This window comes from Pan troglodytes, chromosome 11 (genome assembly GCF_028858775.2).
Source record: "Pan troglodytes isolate AG18354 chromosome 11, NHGRI_mPanTro3-v2.0_pri, whole genome shotgun sequence".
Lineage (NCBI taxonomy): Eukaryota > Metazoa > Chordata > Mammalia > Primates > Hominidae > Pan > Pan troglodytes.
Genome location: NC_072409.2, coordinates 17,666,050 through 17,682,596, shown reverse-complemented (window position 1 = coordinate 17,682,596; position 16,547 = coordinate 17,666,050). Strand labels below are relative to the sequence as shown.

General features: G+C 42.0%; 1 protein-coding gene across 12 annotated transcripts in view; it reads right to left on the bottom strand.

The window, feature by feature from the left end:
• Window positions 1–642: 642 nt before the first annotated feature.
• FBXW2 (F-box and WD repeat domain containing 2) overlaps window positions 643–16,547 on the bottom strand; it is a 34,459-nt gene continuing 18,554 nt past the window's right edge. For all 12 annotated transcript variants that reach the window (XM_009457174.5, XM_520223.9, XM_009457179.5 and 9 more), the window contains 3 exons: window positions 14,233–14,319; window positions 12,829–12,998; window positions 643–6,319 (listed from right to left, as the gene is read on the bottom strand). In XM_009457174.5, coding sequence (XP_009455449.1) covers window positions 6,031–6,319; window positions 12,829–12,998; window positions 14,233–14,319 — 546 coding nt within the window. In that variant the 3' untranslated portion in view covers window positions 643–6,030. The remainder of the gene's footprint in view (window positions 6,320–12,828; window positions 12,999–14,232; window positions 14,320–16,547) is intronic.

Here is a 16,547-nt window from a genome sequence, read left to right as displayed (position 1 = left end):
GTTTGAAGAGACTTGAAATACAGAAAGAACAGACAAACATGAAAACGTGGAAAAAATCCAGGTTTGTGGGGGCTGAAAATCAGGGCTTCAGCCTCACCACTTACTACAACTCCTCTAGGCAATGAATCACTTTACCAAGCCACAGCTTTCTCATCTGTAAAACAGGAATGACAATCTGCCCTTAATGATGCTGTCAGGGGATCAAAGGTGCAGGGCCGTGGTACTCAAATGACAAGAAGCCCCGTAAGTTTAAGTTAGTGAGAAAGAACTCATGCAAAGATGTGCTGGATAGACACATCCTTGGGCAAAAGAGAGGAAGACTATTCCAAGGTCTGGAAGCAAAATGGGACTTTTACCCACCCCATCCCTTCATTTGCAACTATTCATGAAATTCACCAAAATTATTTCCTTGTGTTTTACCTTTATTGTTTTGCTTTTTGGATCACCTTCAGAAATGGTTATATTGTTGAGTTTACCTTCTAGAAGATGCAGAAACAGTAAAAAAACAGAGCCACCTCAGATCACTCAAGGGGTTGTTCTATTTTCAAAAACACACTGACTTTTGAAAAGTCCCTGCATTGGTTGGATAAAATGTCTGAAGTGGTTGGGGGGAAAGCAAGACAAAGTCTTAACTACAGAATATCTTTTTAAGGAAATGCAGCTTTATTACTTTCAAGTACAAACAATAACTTGGGCTTGGCTAACCAAATTTGCCTAATTGAGGGAATCTGCTTTAATGTACAGATATAAATGATTTATAGTTAACACAATCACTCACGGGTAAAAAGAGTGCTTCTATGATGCAAGAAAATAACTTCTCATCTTAGAGACATCTTGTTCCACAATCACCCCCCTATTTGCTTAAGCAACCTCTTCTTCCCCCTACCCCACACAGTTCAAATATAAACTTTATCTCACGCCCTCTAAATCACAACATACATCAAATTCGTGAAATATGAGTTGATTACTTTTTCCACATTGCTATAGATGTTGGATTGCTGACAGAACTATCTCTTCCACCTGAGCATTCTCATCAAGTATACTAAGTCTAAATCAGTGAAATATGCCTGTTCACAATCTGAGTACAAAGACACCAAAACATGAGCTTTTATCATCTGAATTACTAATTTTCCAGGGTTGAATATTAAAAACACATATTTACTTGGGCACATTTATGAAGAGTAGAAGTAGCTGAATTCTTTAGGCTGCAATAATTAAGTGGGTTTACACTGGTCAGGATTGAATTACTAAATTTAAACAACTGAACTGTTCCAGGAAAGACCAGAAACACTGAAACATCCTGACAGCAAAACAGCTTTTTGCACTGAGCGTGACCATTCAGTCTGATTAGGCTGATGGGAATGGTGCAAAGACTACTCAGTAATCCATTTGAGGATTTATTCTGAAAAAAGTTTACTTTCCTAGAGCAGGCATGGGGAACCTTTGATCAGAAACACTGCCAAAGATGGCTAATGGGCATTTTGTCAAAAAAGTGAATCTGTTCTTTTCATCAGACATTCTGAGGACAGCATAATTCTCAAGTGTCTTGGTTGTCTAAACCAAGCGAAAGCACCAGCGTAACCAGGTAGGAGGGCTGTGTCAAGAAGACGGACCTAAAGGGCTTCTCCCCTATCCTGACAACTGTGTCCACAGGCAAAGGTGACAGTATGCCCTGCCCGGACTGCATCATGAGTAGCAATCTGATTCTGCTCACTTCCCTACAGAGAAAGGCAAGTGGCTTCATACACCAAGGCCCATAGGAAGAGGCACAGAAAGCTATAAAAGTGATGCTGGGGCCGGGCACAGCAGCTCACGCCTGTAATCCCAGCACTTTGGGAGGTAGAGGCGGGCAGAACACGAGGTCAAGAAATCAAGACCATCCTGGCCAACATAGTGAAACCTCGTCTCTACTAAAAATACAAAAATTAGCTGGGCGTGGTGGCATGCGCCTGTAGTCTCAGCTACTCAGGAGGCTGAGGCAGGAGAATCGCTTGAACCCAGGAGGCTGAGGCAGGAGAATCGCTTGAACCCAGGAGGCTGAGGATGCAGTAAGCCGAGATCACGCCACTGCACTCCAGCCTGGGGATAGAGCAAGACTCTGTCTCAAAAAAATACAAAAAAACAAAACAAAACAAAAAAAACAGTGATGTTGGTAGGATTCACCTCTAGGCAATCTGGAAGCCACACAGTAACAACTTCAAGTTGCCAGCTGGGTTTGGTCAAAGAAATGTGTAAAGCCAGGATCCACTATCCTTAGCTGATTCTATTAGATCAAAATGCCTAATACAAACAATTTCTTCATGTCTAAAATACTGTTTCCGAAAGTTATTTCGTTTTACAAATAGAGAGCAGTAATCATTTTCCTATGAATACTAGAATGATTATATAATCCTCATTCAAACCTCACACCAAGTGTTTTCAACAGCCAGAACAGAGCAATTTTTAAACTACAAAAAATGAAGTGCAAACCTTACAATTTCATAGCAATGTTCCCCACGTTTCACTCATGAACAGCTATCCAATTGCATGCACCTTCCTGCAGAACTTCTTCCAAGTCCAGTCCTTCCACTGGAGGGGCTTTCTTCCTATTTCTCCAATAGGTCTAAAATGTCAGGTTACAGTCAGATTTGGCAATGTGTATTACTTCAAATGATTGAGCTGGAGGAAACTACATTCCTTTGGAATGATGACAGAATCCATCAGAAACTTCACACATCCACTCAGCTCTCCTGGATCCCTGTCCACACCATGAAGCCTGAAGTTGTTATGATGGCCTTTATGAACCTGAAAGAAGCCGCTTGCTTCCACCACACCACAGTGTCACCCAAGAAATCCAATCCTTGTAAGAAAGGATAGGGCTTATCTTCTCATGACTTAGAATTTTTCAGAAATGAGAATATTCACAAAAGAGGGAAAGGCAATTCCCTTACCTATGCGCTAAGGAAGCCAAAGTCAGTGTGTGCAAGAGCTAGCTCTCAAAGGCAATGAAAGGAGAGTAAAGAATAGTTTTAGTTATCCCCTATCCACTTCTCATTCTGACTCCCCACTTTGCTTTCTTTTGCAAAAAGGATGAGCTAGTTTTCCATTTTTATAAAAACTGGCGGTAGTATGAATAAACCCAGCATCTATAAAGTAGTTGAATAAAATCTCAGGCCAAATAAAGGCCTCCATAAGGAAGAATTGACATTAGGACTCCAATTACTGCCTGAAGTTCTGCTGTCAAAATCCAGCTGCATAATGATGCCACTGTACTCCAGCCTGTATGACAGAGCAAGACTGCCTAGGAAAAAAAAAAAATTCCAGCGGCACCAAGTACCACCTTGATGACTTCTGTATTCACCACTAAAAACTGAAATAGAACATACTATATACAGCTTCAAGTTTGTCACTTTTTAATAAAACTTTTCCCACAAATGATTATAATTACTTGCCCTTTGAAGCTATTGGATAGATCTGAAAGTGAGGTGGGGTGGGGATGGTCATTAGATCAGTAATAGTTATCTGTTCAGGCTCGATAAAAAGTAAAAACTCGGCCAGGCGTGGTGGCTCACGCCTGTAATCCCAGCACTTTGGGAGGCCAAGGCAGGTGGATGACCTGAGGTCAGGAGTTCAAGACCAGCCTGGCCAACATGGTGAAACCCTGTCTCTACTAAAAATATAAAAATTAGTTGGGTGTCATGGCAGATGCTTGTAATCCCAGCTACTTAGGAGGCTGAGGCAGGAGAATCACTTGAACCCAGGAGGCGGAGGTTGCAGTGAGCCAAGATTGTGCCATTGCACTCCAGCCTGCGCAGTAAGAGTGAAACTCTGTCTCAAAAAAAAATAATAATAATAAAGTAAAAAGTCATTTACCATCATCATTGCCCAAAGTCTCCTGGGGCTTCTGCAAAATAGATTCAGTTGTGATTCCGGTTCTATTTCTAGAGTACTAAGCAGAGCTCATGCACAGAACTCAATGTGAGATAGATTAAACCCAGATTTTGTGGGATGGGGGAAGATATTGTTCTTTTGCTTAAACCCCACAGAGTTTCAACATGGATATTAATGATATCTGTCCTTGAAATTCACCATTAATTTCTATCAACTTCACAGCACTCAGAGGTCCAGAGTCTGGCTCTATGCTAATGCAGATTCTGCAAGAGATAGGTCCCCACTCTAGAGTTCACATCATTCTCAGCTCTGCCAGCAACGCTTTTTCTCACCTGTAAAATGGATATGCTTTATACTGGAGTCAGCAAGAAGGAATAACTCATGTTCCCAGACATAAGCTGTCACTGAGGTTCCAATTCTTATGTTCATCTTCAAACTACCTTCCTATTGGTCTGTGAATGAAATACATCCCTCCCCACCACCCTTGTAATACAAGGGGAGACAGCTGAAGAGCGGCTGAGATTTTTCTACTGCTTGCTCCCTCTACTCTCTCCCTGATTGTGACCACTAACATTTCCACTGCTGAACCACAAAATTACCTAACTTTAGAGAGGGAGGAGGACACAATCTGGCAACCCAGGGACATGTTTTGTTTGGCTCACCTTATTTCAAATTTTCTTTAATCAGTTGTAACGTTTTAAAAATCCAAGATTTCAAATAAAAATCTGGATTTCTAGCTCCTCCTGAAACAATGTGAAGACCTGCCAACCCTGGGCTTGCTTCTCCTAATGACAAAACAGAGCTGAATAACTGCCCTATTAGATCAACTTTCCAGGGGACAGCACAATCCTCCCCAGAAGGTTTTACTCATTTATGTTACCTGCACGGCTCCCTTAGGCATTTGGGTTTGTGAGCCCTCATCTAGGACAATTCCCTCACTTAAAAGATGAAGAAAATGATGGTCTTAGAAGAGAAAGTTAACTTGCCTGAGGCTGCAGATGAAGTTAGAGGCAAAGGAGGAAGTTAGGTTGGGTTCAGGTATCCTTCTAATATAGCATACTGTGTCCCTATTTAAACCATGGCTTCTATCAGCATTTCTTCAACCAATTACTTAAACTGTCTAAGTGGAATCAGCTATATTTTCTACATTTCCCTTTTATTCATCCTTTTCATATAATTGATGTTCTTATAGAAAACTCTGTAACAGTCATTTCATTTAAATATTATCCGACCTGAAAGAAACCATGAATCAGGGATCAGACAAAAATACATGATCAACTTTTACACATTTCAGTAGGTGAAGGACCAGAAACAATCTTAGAAATCACTGAGCTTCATACCTGGCTGTACAGACAAGGAAGCTGGGACCCAGAGAGGGTGCAGAGTTCCAGGGTAAGAGGCCCGGTCTCTAACCTTCCAGCTCACTGCTCTTTTCTGCTATACCAGGGCACCGCTGTGCAGTCATCCAGGCTGCCGGGGACTAGCTTCCCCGACATGGCAACAAAAACTACAGAACTCGCTCACATCTTAAACATGGCCAACCTTGACTCTGCCAAGATATAAGGTTTAGAATGAGTTGCTAACATTCAATTTACAGAATTGGATTTGAACTGGAAGACAGACTTTCCTTAGCACTGGTATTTGGTGGAAGTTTATAAACTGGTATTTGGTGGAAGTTTTAACACTGGCTCTTATAAGAGCTAAACCCCGTGTGAGGAAAGTTGCTGTAACAACATCATAGCACCTTTGCTTCAACTTCAAAAGAAAAAAAGGCTATGGTAAAAAGCTTTAATAACAGACAATGTGATTTCATAGGCAACCAATTAGCAGATTAATGGATCATTTAACTTTCTTTACTTAAAACCAATACTCCACTCAAGAAAGATGAACCCAAAATGCATCCTCTAACACTGACCAACATAACTAAGTACAAATGAAGTCAATGGTGTACCCCATTAGCATGCTGCGTTGTATGTCAATAAAACAAGCCCTCCCCCACCCCGAGCCCTGGCCCCTGGCAAACATAGATAAATGATTGTGCACTGCGTGATGATACCATTAGGTGAGAACTTTGGTTCATGCAGTCGGCTGCCGCAGAGGTTGCACCCAAAACCCGCAGCCCCGGCACCCAAAGTCAGTCAGCGGTGGTGGCTCATGGTGTCAGCCGTGCTCCTTCCACAACACCAGGTGAATACTGTGGTCAGGCATGCTGGTGGCAAAGACCAAGCCCGTGTCATTGTGCCCATCCAGTCCATTCAGCCAGGATGCTTCGCCTGCCAGGAAGCTTGAGCCTCTCTTTGATTTCCTGTACTCTGGCAGAGGCCAGCGACTAATCAGGCTCTCTGTCCGCAAGTCCATGATGTACAGGTAGCGGTTGTCAAACAGCAGGGCAAAGATATCTCCAAAGCCAAGCAAGGCCAAGTTTGCTATCTCAGGAGTCTTGATGACCCTACAAGGATGAGAGTTAGGGACTGTGAAAGAAGGCAACCTTGCTTCTGTTTATGCTACTGTAATCTTTTCTGGAGATATTTAAAACCAATATTAAATTCAAGCAAATTTAGAGTTAAATGTTTTTGATAAAAAGTAAAATGTAAGGAGAAAAGCTCAGCTCACTTATAAAAAAGCCGGGAGCGGGAGAGGTGGGTTCAGTCATTATATAATATTGGCATGGAAGGGAAAGGTGGTGTTTGATCAAAGTTTTTTTTTTTTTTTTTTTGAGACAGGGTCTCACTGTGTTGCCCACACTGGAGTACAGGGGCGTGATCTCGGCTCACTGCATCCTCCACCTCCCAGGTTCAAATGATTCTCCTGCTTCAGCCTCACAAGTAGCTGGGACTACAGACGGCCACCACTGCACCTGGCTAATTTTTGTATTTTTAGTAGAGACGAGGTTTCACCATGTTGGCCAGGCTGGTCTCGAACTACTGACCTCAGATGATCTGCCCCCCTTGGCCTCCCAAAGTGCTGGGATTACAGGCGTGAGCCACCGCACCCGGCCTGATGAAAGTTTATAAAAGTACAAAACATCTATCCAGGCTAGAAAGGATCTTACAGATAACATTTAACTAAACAATCTATTTTTAAGCTGTGAAAACCAAAGCTCAGGCAGAGTAAATGCTTTGGCTAAGGATTCACAATTTGTCAGTTACCAGTGAGAACTAGAAGGCAAGAGTTAACTCTTACCACTAGGTAAAAAGATGTATTCATCAACTCCTAGAATACTGGAACACCCTGAAGCCCAGAAGAAACCTGAAAGCCAAGTGACTAAAGTGCTACTCTACTCAGCAGGCAGCAAACAAATGGGTTTCTCTCTAAAAACAATAAAGGCTGAAAATATTTAAAGTTTCCCAAATAACTTAGAAACATTTATTAATAATAGATTCATAAAAAGTTATTATGAAAAAAACTAGGGAAGAAACAACTAGGGGAAGCAGAGAAAACTAGGGAGTTGGGAGGACAGCCCTAACTTTCTCAGAGGCAGTTTCCAAGACATCAATGACAAAGGCTAGGAGACACCTAGCTAAACAGCAGCACAAAGGAAAACAAAAAACAACTTAGCTTCTGTTGTCTGCGCCCTTAGTGAAGCAAAAGATTAACAAGAAAAGTTGATGTCCTCTTTGGAGGAACTAAGAGCTGAGCTACCAGACAAGCAGTAGACAAATACTGCTCTGTGACATATGGTGGGGCTCCTGCGGGAGGAGAGTTTAGCCTAGGTTTTAAGGACACCACCAAACTAGTATAGGTCCAAGAGAGCAACCAGAATGGGAGGACCTGGAGACCAGGACAAGGAAGAACAGCTGAAGGCTATCAGCTGAGATGGGGAAGGAAAGAGTTGGTAGGCATAGGGTAACTGTATATGAGGATCACTTCTGAATAGTGAAAGATGTGTAAGAGACAGCCCAGACATTATAAGCTTTAGAAGACAGAACTAGGATCAGAGGCAAAGAGTTACAAAGGAGCCAATTTCAGTCTCATATCAGGAAGGATGGGGGACATTCAATATTTATCAAGCATTTACATGTGCAAGGCACCGAACTTCATAATTAACATGTTATCTTTTTAAATTATTTTTATTTATTTATTTATTTATTGAGATGGAGTCTCGCTCTGTCACCAGGCTGGAGTGCAGTGGCGTGATCTCGGCTCACTGCAACTTCCACCTCCCGGATTCAAGCGATTCTCGTGCCTCAGCCTCCCGAGTAGCTGGGATTACAGGTGCCCGCCACCACGCCCAGCTAATTTTTGTATTTTTAGTAGAGATGAGGTTTTACCATGTTGGTGAGATGGTCTCGATCTCAACCTTGTGTTCCACCCGCCTCAGCCTCCCAAAGTGCTGGGATTACAGGCGTGAGCCACTGCACCCAGCGTGTTATCTCAATCCTCATAATGCAGTTAGGTAGAGGTATTCTCTCCACTATATCAGTAAACAAGACTAAAACATCTTGCCATGAGTCATACAGCTAACATAATGCAGGCCTAGCAAATGTTTTCTGAGTATCATAGGTGCTGAGTGCTGGCTGGGCCCCTGAAGAGAGATAAGCAAGATAGTCTTTGCCCCTTAGAAGGGGAGGGCATAGCATATAACTGCCAGAGTATGTGAGAACATGCTCAGCACAAACACTCCAATGGATATAACAGGAGTATCAAGGAGTGAGCAAATCTTTCTGTCTTTTATAGCTGGACCTGGAAGAATATTTTTTCTCTTTCTTGAAGAAGAAATGCAACTGGGCAATATAGATAGAATACGGAAAGCCTGTCTAAATTTTACAAATTCTCTCTCATGGGCATGTGTTTCTCTTATAATTAATATCTGAAAAAAAATCTATGATACTAAGAATATCAACAAGACATCACTTCTATGAAACTAAGAAAATAGTTAACAGGTGCTGGCCCCTGCTTGAAAAGCAGAGAGTAAGCTCACCTTCCCAGACTGAAAATGGAAGAAACTTCTGCTAAAAGAGGTAGACATTTAGATTAGATGACATGTTTGAGAACATCCAAAATCAATCACTGAACACTCCCCCTATGGTGTGAGCCTTTATAAACAGGTTTACAAGATGGAGTCTGATCCCAGGGAAAGCAGTAAGTTCAGATTAACTTCAAGTAAAGGGGAAACAGAGGTCCCAATATGTGTGTTCCAAATGAGTTATAACTGATAACTCATTCATCATTTTCTACTTAGATGACTCATATTCATTCACTCAACAAATATTTACTAAGAGCCTAAAGTGAGCTAGCCAATGTTGGTACCAGGATTTCGGCAGTGAATAAGACAAAGTTCCTCACACTCAAACTATCCAGTACTGAATTTCCTAGTCAAACCTGTTTTCTCTATTTCTTTACTTGCTCGTTCACCCAGGTGCTCAAGCTAGGAAACGTGGCAACCATCCAATTCTCCTCCTCCTCCCCATTCAAATCACAAATTCGATCACCAAGCTCTATTGATTTTATGCCCTAAATTTTTCTCTAATTTATTCACTAATATATGCACTACCACAGCTCTAGTCCAAGACACCATCTTTTGCCTGCACTATTGCCAACAGCTTTCTACTGACCTCCACATCTACTTAGTCCCTTTGAATCAGTTAACCTCACATACAACCTGATGTTATCACCTTGTTTCAACTTCTAAACTCTTTGATGGCTCCTTATTGTGCCCCCATCTTTAGCCATGCTGATGCATTTAAGGAATTTCCTTCAATTTCTCAAATGTACCTGAGGCTCCTTTAACCTCAGGGCCTTCGAACGGACTAGTGTCTCAGTCTAAAATTCCTCACTGTACACCCACTCCTGGTACTTAGTTAAGGCATTTATACTCACCCTTTAGAGCTCAGCCCAAATGTCTCCTCTTAGAAGCCTTCCCTTACTCCACAAACTAGGCAGGGCCTCAAAGTACTCTGTACTAGGCTCCTCTTAACCCAACCATTAAACAACCTGTTTGCAATTAGCTGTTTAACATCAGTCTTCCCCATCCTGCTGATCAGTAATTTCCCTGAGTTTGGTAAGTACTTCTGCTGTTTCCCAATGCATACCACAATGCCTGACACAAAGGTATCAATGAATATCTAAAGAATAAATATCTAAAGAATAAAGTAGTGGTGAAATAAACAAAGGCAAGTGCAAATTCCTACAAAAGAGATCTAAAGGAGGCTAGGAAGCCAGGTGCGGTGGCTCATGCCTATAATCCCAGCACTTTGGGAGGCGGGTGGATCACTTGAGGTCAGGAGTTTGAGACCAGCCTGGCCAACAGGATGAAACCCCATCGCTACTAAAAATACACAAAATTAGCTGGGCATCATGGCAGGTGCCTTTAATTCCAGCTACTCGGGAGGCTGAGGCAGGAGAATCGCTTGAACCTGGGAGGCGGAGGTTGCAGTGAGCCGAGATCACACCACTGCACTAGAGCCTGGGTGACAGAGTGAGACTCTTGTCTCAGAAAAACATAAAATAAAAAAGAAAAAAAAAGAGGCTAGGAAAAACAGCTAGAAAGTCTGGTAGGTCCCACATCATAACAGAACACAAAAAATAGGTGGCTACCGGGTTAGGGCTCAAGATCTGTGAAGATGAGCTGATTCCAAAGACTGAAACACAAATATGTTGCAGAATAGAGCACAGGTCTTGACAGGTTTGTGGCTTTCACTTTGATCACTTTAGAAATGGAACCAGACATCCCTGCTGTGCAGAGTCTGGGTCCTTGAACCTAAGTAACCTTACATGCTGTAGAGATAACCTAACTCAAGCAATCACATCATATCTCAGACTTATTGAGTAACATGCTGTTATTTGTGCTTTGCTTCTTTTCAATTAGCTTCAAAGCTAAGTAGCCCTACCTGGTCCTAGCAACTGAAACCAGAGGATTTGTAGTAGGTTTCAACAGAGGTTGGTTTATTTGTGTTTGGGAGGAAAAAAGCAGACACAAGACAGACTCTTTTCGGAGAAAAAATCTGAACCTGGCAACTCCTACCCGCAAACAATCTTACAGGTTTATAATTTAAAACTATTATTCAAACACTAAAAACTAGCAACTTTCATCTAGGACTCTAGAGTCTCTATATGCCACTCTGAGTCACAAGCATACATGAGAAAGCAGATGTGGGACCAAATTAAACCCTTTAGAGATGCTAAGCATTAAAACAACTATGACATCTCTAGCTCACCTTGCCTTTGCACCTTCCCACCTAAAATTTTAATTCAAAACAAAAACAATATTAAACTATAAAAGATGTGATTTTCCCATGGTGATTACTTAAATATTTTGCTTTACAAAATATCAAATTCTTTCAAAACTTTATTTTCCCCTGTTTTTGGTGTCCCTGGCTTTCTAGTACCATAAGTATATACCTATTGGATAATCCAGCCATGCATGAATGGATGAATGTTGGAATACAGTGAGAGGTGGAATGCTGGGCAAGGCCCCTACCCTGTCTCAGCTTCAGTTTCCCTACCTACAAGAGGAAAAGCTTAAACAGATGTTTTCTAGGAAAGGTTTCAGTCTTTTTTCTCAAAGCATAAATATCAATCATTTCTATAACTGATTCTGACAGCTCTGAAACCTAACTGGTTAGAAATGTTGGTCTGATTCCAGGAAGACATAAATGGGGTTGTAACTTTGTGATCAGAGAGATGTGGCCCACCAAAGTTTTGTGGTTACTGTGATCAGATCCACACGAGCTGACCTCAAATAGTCATGCATAAAAACAATGAAGAGGCCGGGCGCGGTGGCTCACGCCTGTAATCCCAGCACTTTGGGAGGCCGAGGCGGGTGGATCACGAGGTCAGGAGATCCAGACCATCCTGGCTAACACGGTGAAACCCCATCTCTACTAAAAATACAAAAAATTAGCCGGGCATGGTGGCGGGCGCCTGTAGTCCCAGCTACTCGGGAGGCTGGGACAGGAGAATGGTGTGAACCCTGGAGGCGGAGCCTGCAGTGAGCAGAGATTGTGCCACTGCACTCCAGCCTGGGCGACAGAGCGAGACTCCATCTCAAAAAAAAAAAAACAGTGAAGAGAATGTTCAATTTTCTGTACTCCTCCAAGTCCTGAACCATGCTATGGGACACTAACTTTTTGAGTTGTTATTAATAAGTGTGTGCACAACAGGTGTGAAGTACAGTAGGTTCAACAAATTCAAACAGGTTTCTTTACATGGGTCCTCTCAGACTTATTATTAATAAAGATCTGCCAGGTGGTATACTAGGTCCTCATCACAAGCATTTCATTTAATAGTCACTTTATAGATGATGAAATTGAGCTACAGAGGAGTTAAGAAACTTATACTAAATCACACAGCCCATCAGAGATGGCACCACATCTTAAACCAAGGTTTGTCTATCACCAAAGTTCTCTTAATGACCACATGGCACTGGCTTCCATCAGCCCCAAATATGCTAACAGATACTGTCCTTCTCCAAGAAGAGCCTATGGTATGCAGTGAATCACAAAATTATTTGTCTATGGACTGCTGCTTATTTACTTCTTTGGAGGGAAACCCTGCAAATTTTATTTTTCTCTAAGTCTCTGTCTTTCTACTAGTCAACAGAAGGTCACTTGATCCCTAGATACCACTAAAGTTTACCAAGTTTGTAAAACAATGCAGAATTTCAACTGAATATGAAATAGGACTTAAAATATTAGAACTTATGGAGATCTGAAAGATCTTTTCATCCATGCCCCTCATTTTCCAGAAAAGCATGTTAAATCTGAAAGAAGTGGTTCATGACTCACACAGTCAGGCAGCGGACGTTCCAGTACGTAACTCTTTTTCATTTGCTTACTTCCTCTAAAATATTTTTCCTGTCTGAGATGTTCAGTATATATAACCCTGTTTACAAGTGATACAGTATACATTTCCTAAAAGCCAGCTACTGACTGGTACATCCAAACATTTAGTCTTGTCTTTACTACTGAACTGCAGCAGGCTTTCAAAGGTAAAGCGTGAGGTCGAAGGAAACATTACCTGAGAATATCATAACTGGCAAAGTCCCACTGGTAGAGACCAAGTGCTGAACTACAGACAATGTATTTGCCATCAAAATGAAGTCTTGGCTGCAGGCAGATACTTCTATCCTCAGAGACAGACAATGTCTTTAAGCACTTACAGTTGATTTCTCTCCCAATTGGCCAAATCTACAGAAAAAAGAAAATGAGGAAAGATGAGAGATCACATCACTACAGAAAAGCTTGTCCTTAAAATGGTCTGCATTTGTGAAGTCAGATAGAAAGTGAAGTATACTGGAAAGACCCCAGGTTTTATAGCCAAGAATCACAGGTTCAAGTCTTAATTCTCCTGTGCAATCTTGGGGTAAATTATTTAATCTCTCTTAACTCCAGCTCCTGCAATGAAGATAATGCCTATCACACGGGACAGTATAAAAGATCCAATAATGGGCCAGGCACGGTGGCTCGCGCCTGTAATCCCAGCACTTTGGGAGGCCTAGGCAGGTGGATCACCTGAGGTCAGGAGTTCAAGACCAGCCTGGCCAACATGGTGATACCCTGTCTCTACTAAAAATACAAAAATTAGCCAGGCGTGGTAGCACACGCCTGTAATCCCAGCTACTTGGGAGGCTGAAGCACGAGCATCACTTGAACCTGGGAGGCAGAGGTTGCAGTAAGCAAAGATTCTACCACTGCACTCCAGCCTGGGTGACAGAGTGAGACCCTGTCTCAGAAAAAAAAAAAAAAAAGAGATGCAGTAAGAATGTGAGAGTACTTTGTGAACTCTTTGCAATTCATTACAATAAATATTTATGTTTTCATAGTTCAGATCTAAGAATTAAGGACGGTAGGACATATGTAAAAAAGTATTAAGAATGGGCCGGGCGTGGTGGCTCATGCCTGTAATTCCAGCATTTTGGGAGGTCAAGGCAGGCGGATCACAAGGTCAGGAGTTCGAGACCAGCCTGGCCAATATGGTGAACTCCCATCTCTACTAAAAATACAAAAATTAGCTGGGCCTGGTAGCAGGCGCCTGTAGTCCCAGCTACTCGGTAGGCTGAGGCAGGAGAATCACTTGAACCCAGGGGGCGGAGGTTGCAGTGAGCCAATATTGTGCCACTGCACTCCAACCTGGGCAACAGAGCGAGACTGTCTCAAAAAAAAAACCAACAACAACAAAAATTAAGAATAAGCTGAACATAAATTTATGTGAATTTCTTTTTCATTTACAAATCCAAGTTAAGAAACTACACAGGACATAGAGCTAGCAAATCATCTCTTCTTCCGGTGGGTTTAAAATGGCTTGGACTAAGACATTCCCCCTCCTCTTCCTAGAATGTTCACCCTTTGCCATACCACTTTCATTTTCTTATGTTTTCCAGTTTTTCTTTAATGAAGCAAATTAATGGAGAAAAAAACTCACCTTAATCTCATATTTGTCTGCACTTAAGAGGATGTAGTCTCCAGGACTGTGCAAGAGAGACTTGACCTTGCACTTCTGCAAAACTACCTGCAAATGTAAACCATGTTACGGAAAGATCCTTTTAATGCTGCTCCTATAATGATTTTATTCTTTAAATTAAAATACAAAAATGAGCTTAACATATGCTAGAATAGCTAAGCCATAACTCCATTACCAAATTAACCTCTACTAAAAGTTTTACTACAATATTCTCTGTTATTAGCAGTATCTAAAAGTGTCTAACGTTAGCCAGATGAGGTGGGTCACGCCTATAATCCCAGTGACTCGGAAGGCTGAGGTGGGAGGATTGCTTGAGCCCAGGAGTTGGAGGATGCAGTGAGCTATGATTGCACCACTGCACTCCAACCTGGGCAACAGAGCAAGACCACAACGCTTAAAAAAAAAAAAAAAGTCTAAACATTGGCAGCATTTAATCTTAGCATTCGTCTAGAAGCAAACATTAGGACTAATTTTTTTAAATTGTAAAATGTAACTTAAGAGAAGGAACAGAAAAGAAAAAAGCCCGTAGACACTGACGTAGATGCAAATGATCTGCTTTCATAACTATGTGAATCATAAATGAAAAAGCACTGGACTTGGGACCAGAATCTGCCATATGCTGACTTTGCAACCTTGGGCAAGACCATCTAAACTCGGTCAGTTTCTTGATCTTTAAAACAGGAGACAAGCACCTATTATCTTACCTCATTTAATTACAGTAAAGATAAAGTAACAATGTAAATTATAGTAGTAACAAAATAAAAGCTAACATTCTGTTAGCACTTGAGATAAGTATATAAACATCAGGTTCTAGCTATTTTTGCAATCAATCAGGCTAAGGTGAGAGGGGAAGCAGGGTTCACTCATTCAGAAGTCTGGATTGCAGACTCAACTGAAACAGACCTATTACTAAGTATCAGGCACCTTGCTGGGTGCTGTCCCAACATTTCATTTCATGTTCACAGGAACATTTAGCAGATGACACAGCTCAGGTCCTGAAGGTGGAGTAACTTGTCCAAGACATCACCATCAGTGTCCTAGCCCCAATCAACTATTTTCCACAACACCAAACTGCCTTACACTACATAGCTTTTCCATGTAAAAAGTTAACATGGGCTAGGCACAGTGGCTCATGCCTATAATCCCAGCACTTTGGGAGGCCGAGGAGGGAGGACTGCTTGAGGCCAGGAGTTCAAGACCAGCCTGGGCAACACAGCAAGACCCCCATCTCCACACACAAAAAATTTTTTTTAATTAGCAGCTGGGCACGGTGGCTCACGCCTGTAATCTCAGCATTTTGGGAGGCCGAGGTGGGTGGATCACCTGAGGTCAGGAGTTCGAGATCAGCCTGGCCAACACAATGAAACTCCGTCTCTACTAAAAACACAAAAAATTAGCCAGGCATGGTGGTGGGCGCCTGTAATCCCAGCTACTCTGGAGGCTGAAGCAGGAGAATCACTTGAACCCAGCAGGTGGATGCTGCAGTGAGCCGAGATCATGCCACTGCACTCCAGCCTGCGCAACAAGAGCGAAACTCCAACTCAAAAAAAAAAGAAATTAGCTCAGTGTGGTGGCACGTGGCTGTAGTGCTAGCTACTCGGGAGGCTGAGGTGAGAGGATCACTTAAGCCTGGGGATTCAAAGTTGCAGAGAGCTATGATCATGACACGGCATTCCAGCCTGGGCAACAGAATGAGACCCTGTCTGTATTAAAACAACAACAAATGATTCTTCTTCGTTTCCCACAGTGAATCTGCAAGCCAGGTGGCTTTACCTTAAAGACATATCCTTTATGGGTGCCCTTTTCATTATTGCCAGGAAAATCTAAGTTATGGGCATCTTTTGCTTAGATTACTGCCAAAGCCTAAATGGTCACCCTGTATCCACTTGTGCCCAACTCTAGTCCATTCTTCATTCAGCAGTTAATTTTCCTAAAACATAGATCGCACCAGACACTTGCTCAGAACTCGTGGATTGCTTCCTAGTACACTTCTGATGATATCCACCATACTTACTGTGGCCTTATAAATCATACAGGATTACCACCTCTCTGCCCATCTTTCCAACTACAGCATGGCTCCACTGGCTTATGTCCAGGTCATCAAATGTTCCAAGTTCTTTCCACCCGCTGGGCCCGTGCATGTATTGCACCCTCTGAAACAATCTTTCAGCTACTCTTTCCACAGCTATCTCCTATTTATTCTTCATGTTTAACCCCCTTCTCAAAAACTTTTTTCTGAACTAATTACTTTCCTATACTTTTTTTTTTTTTTTGAA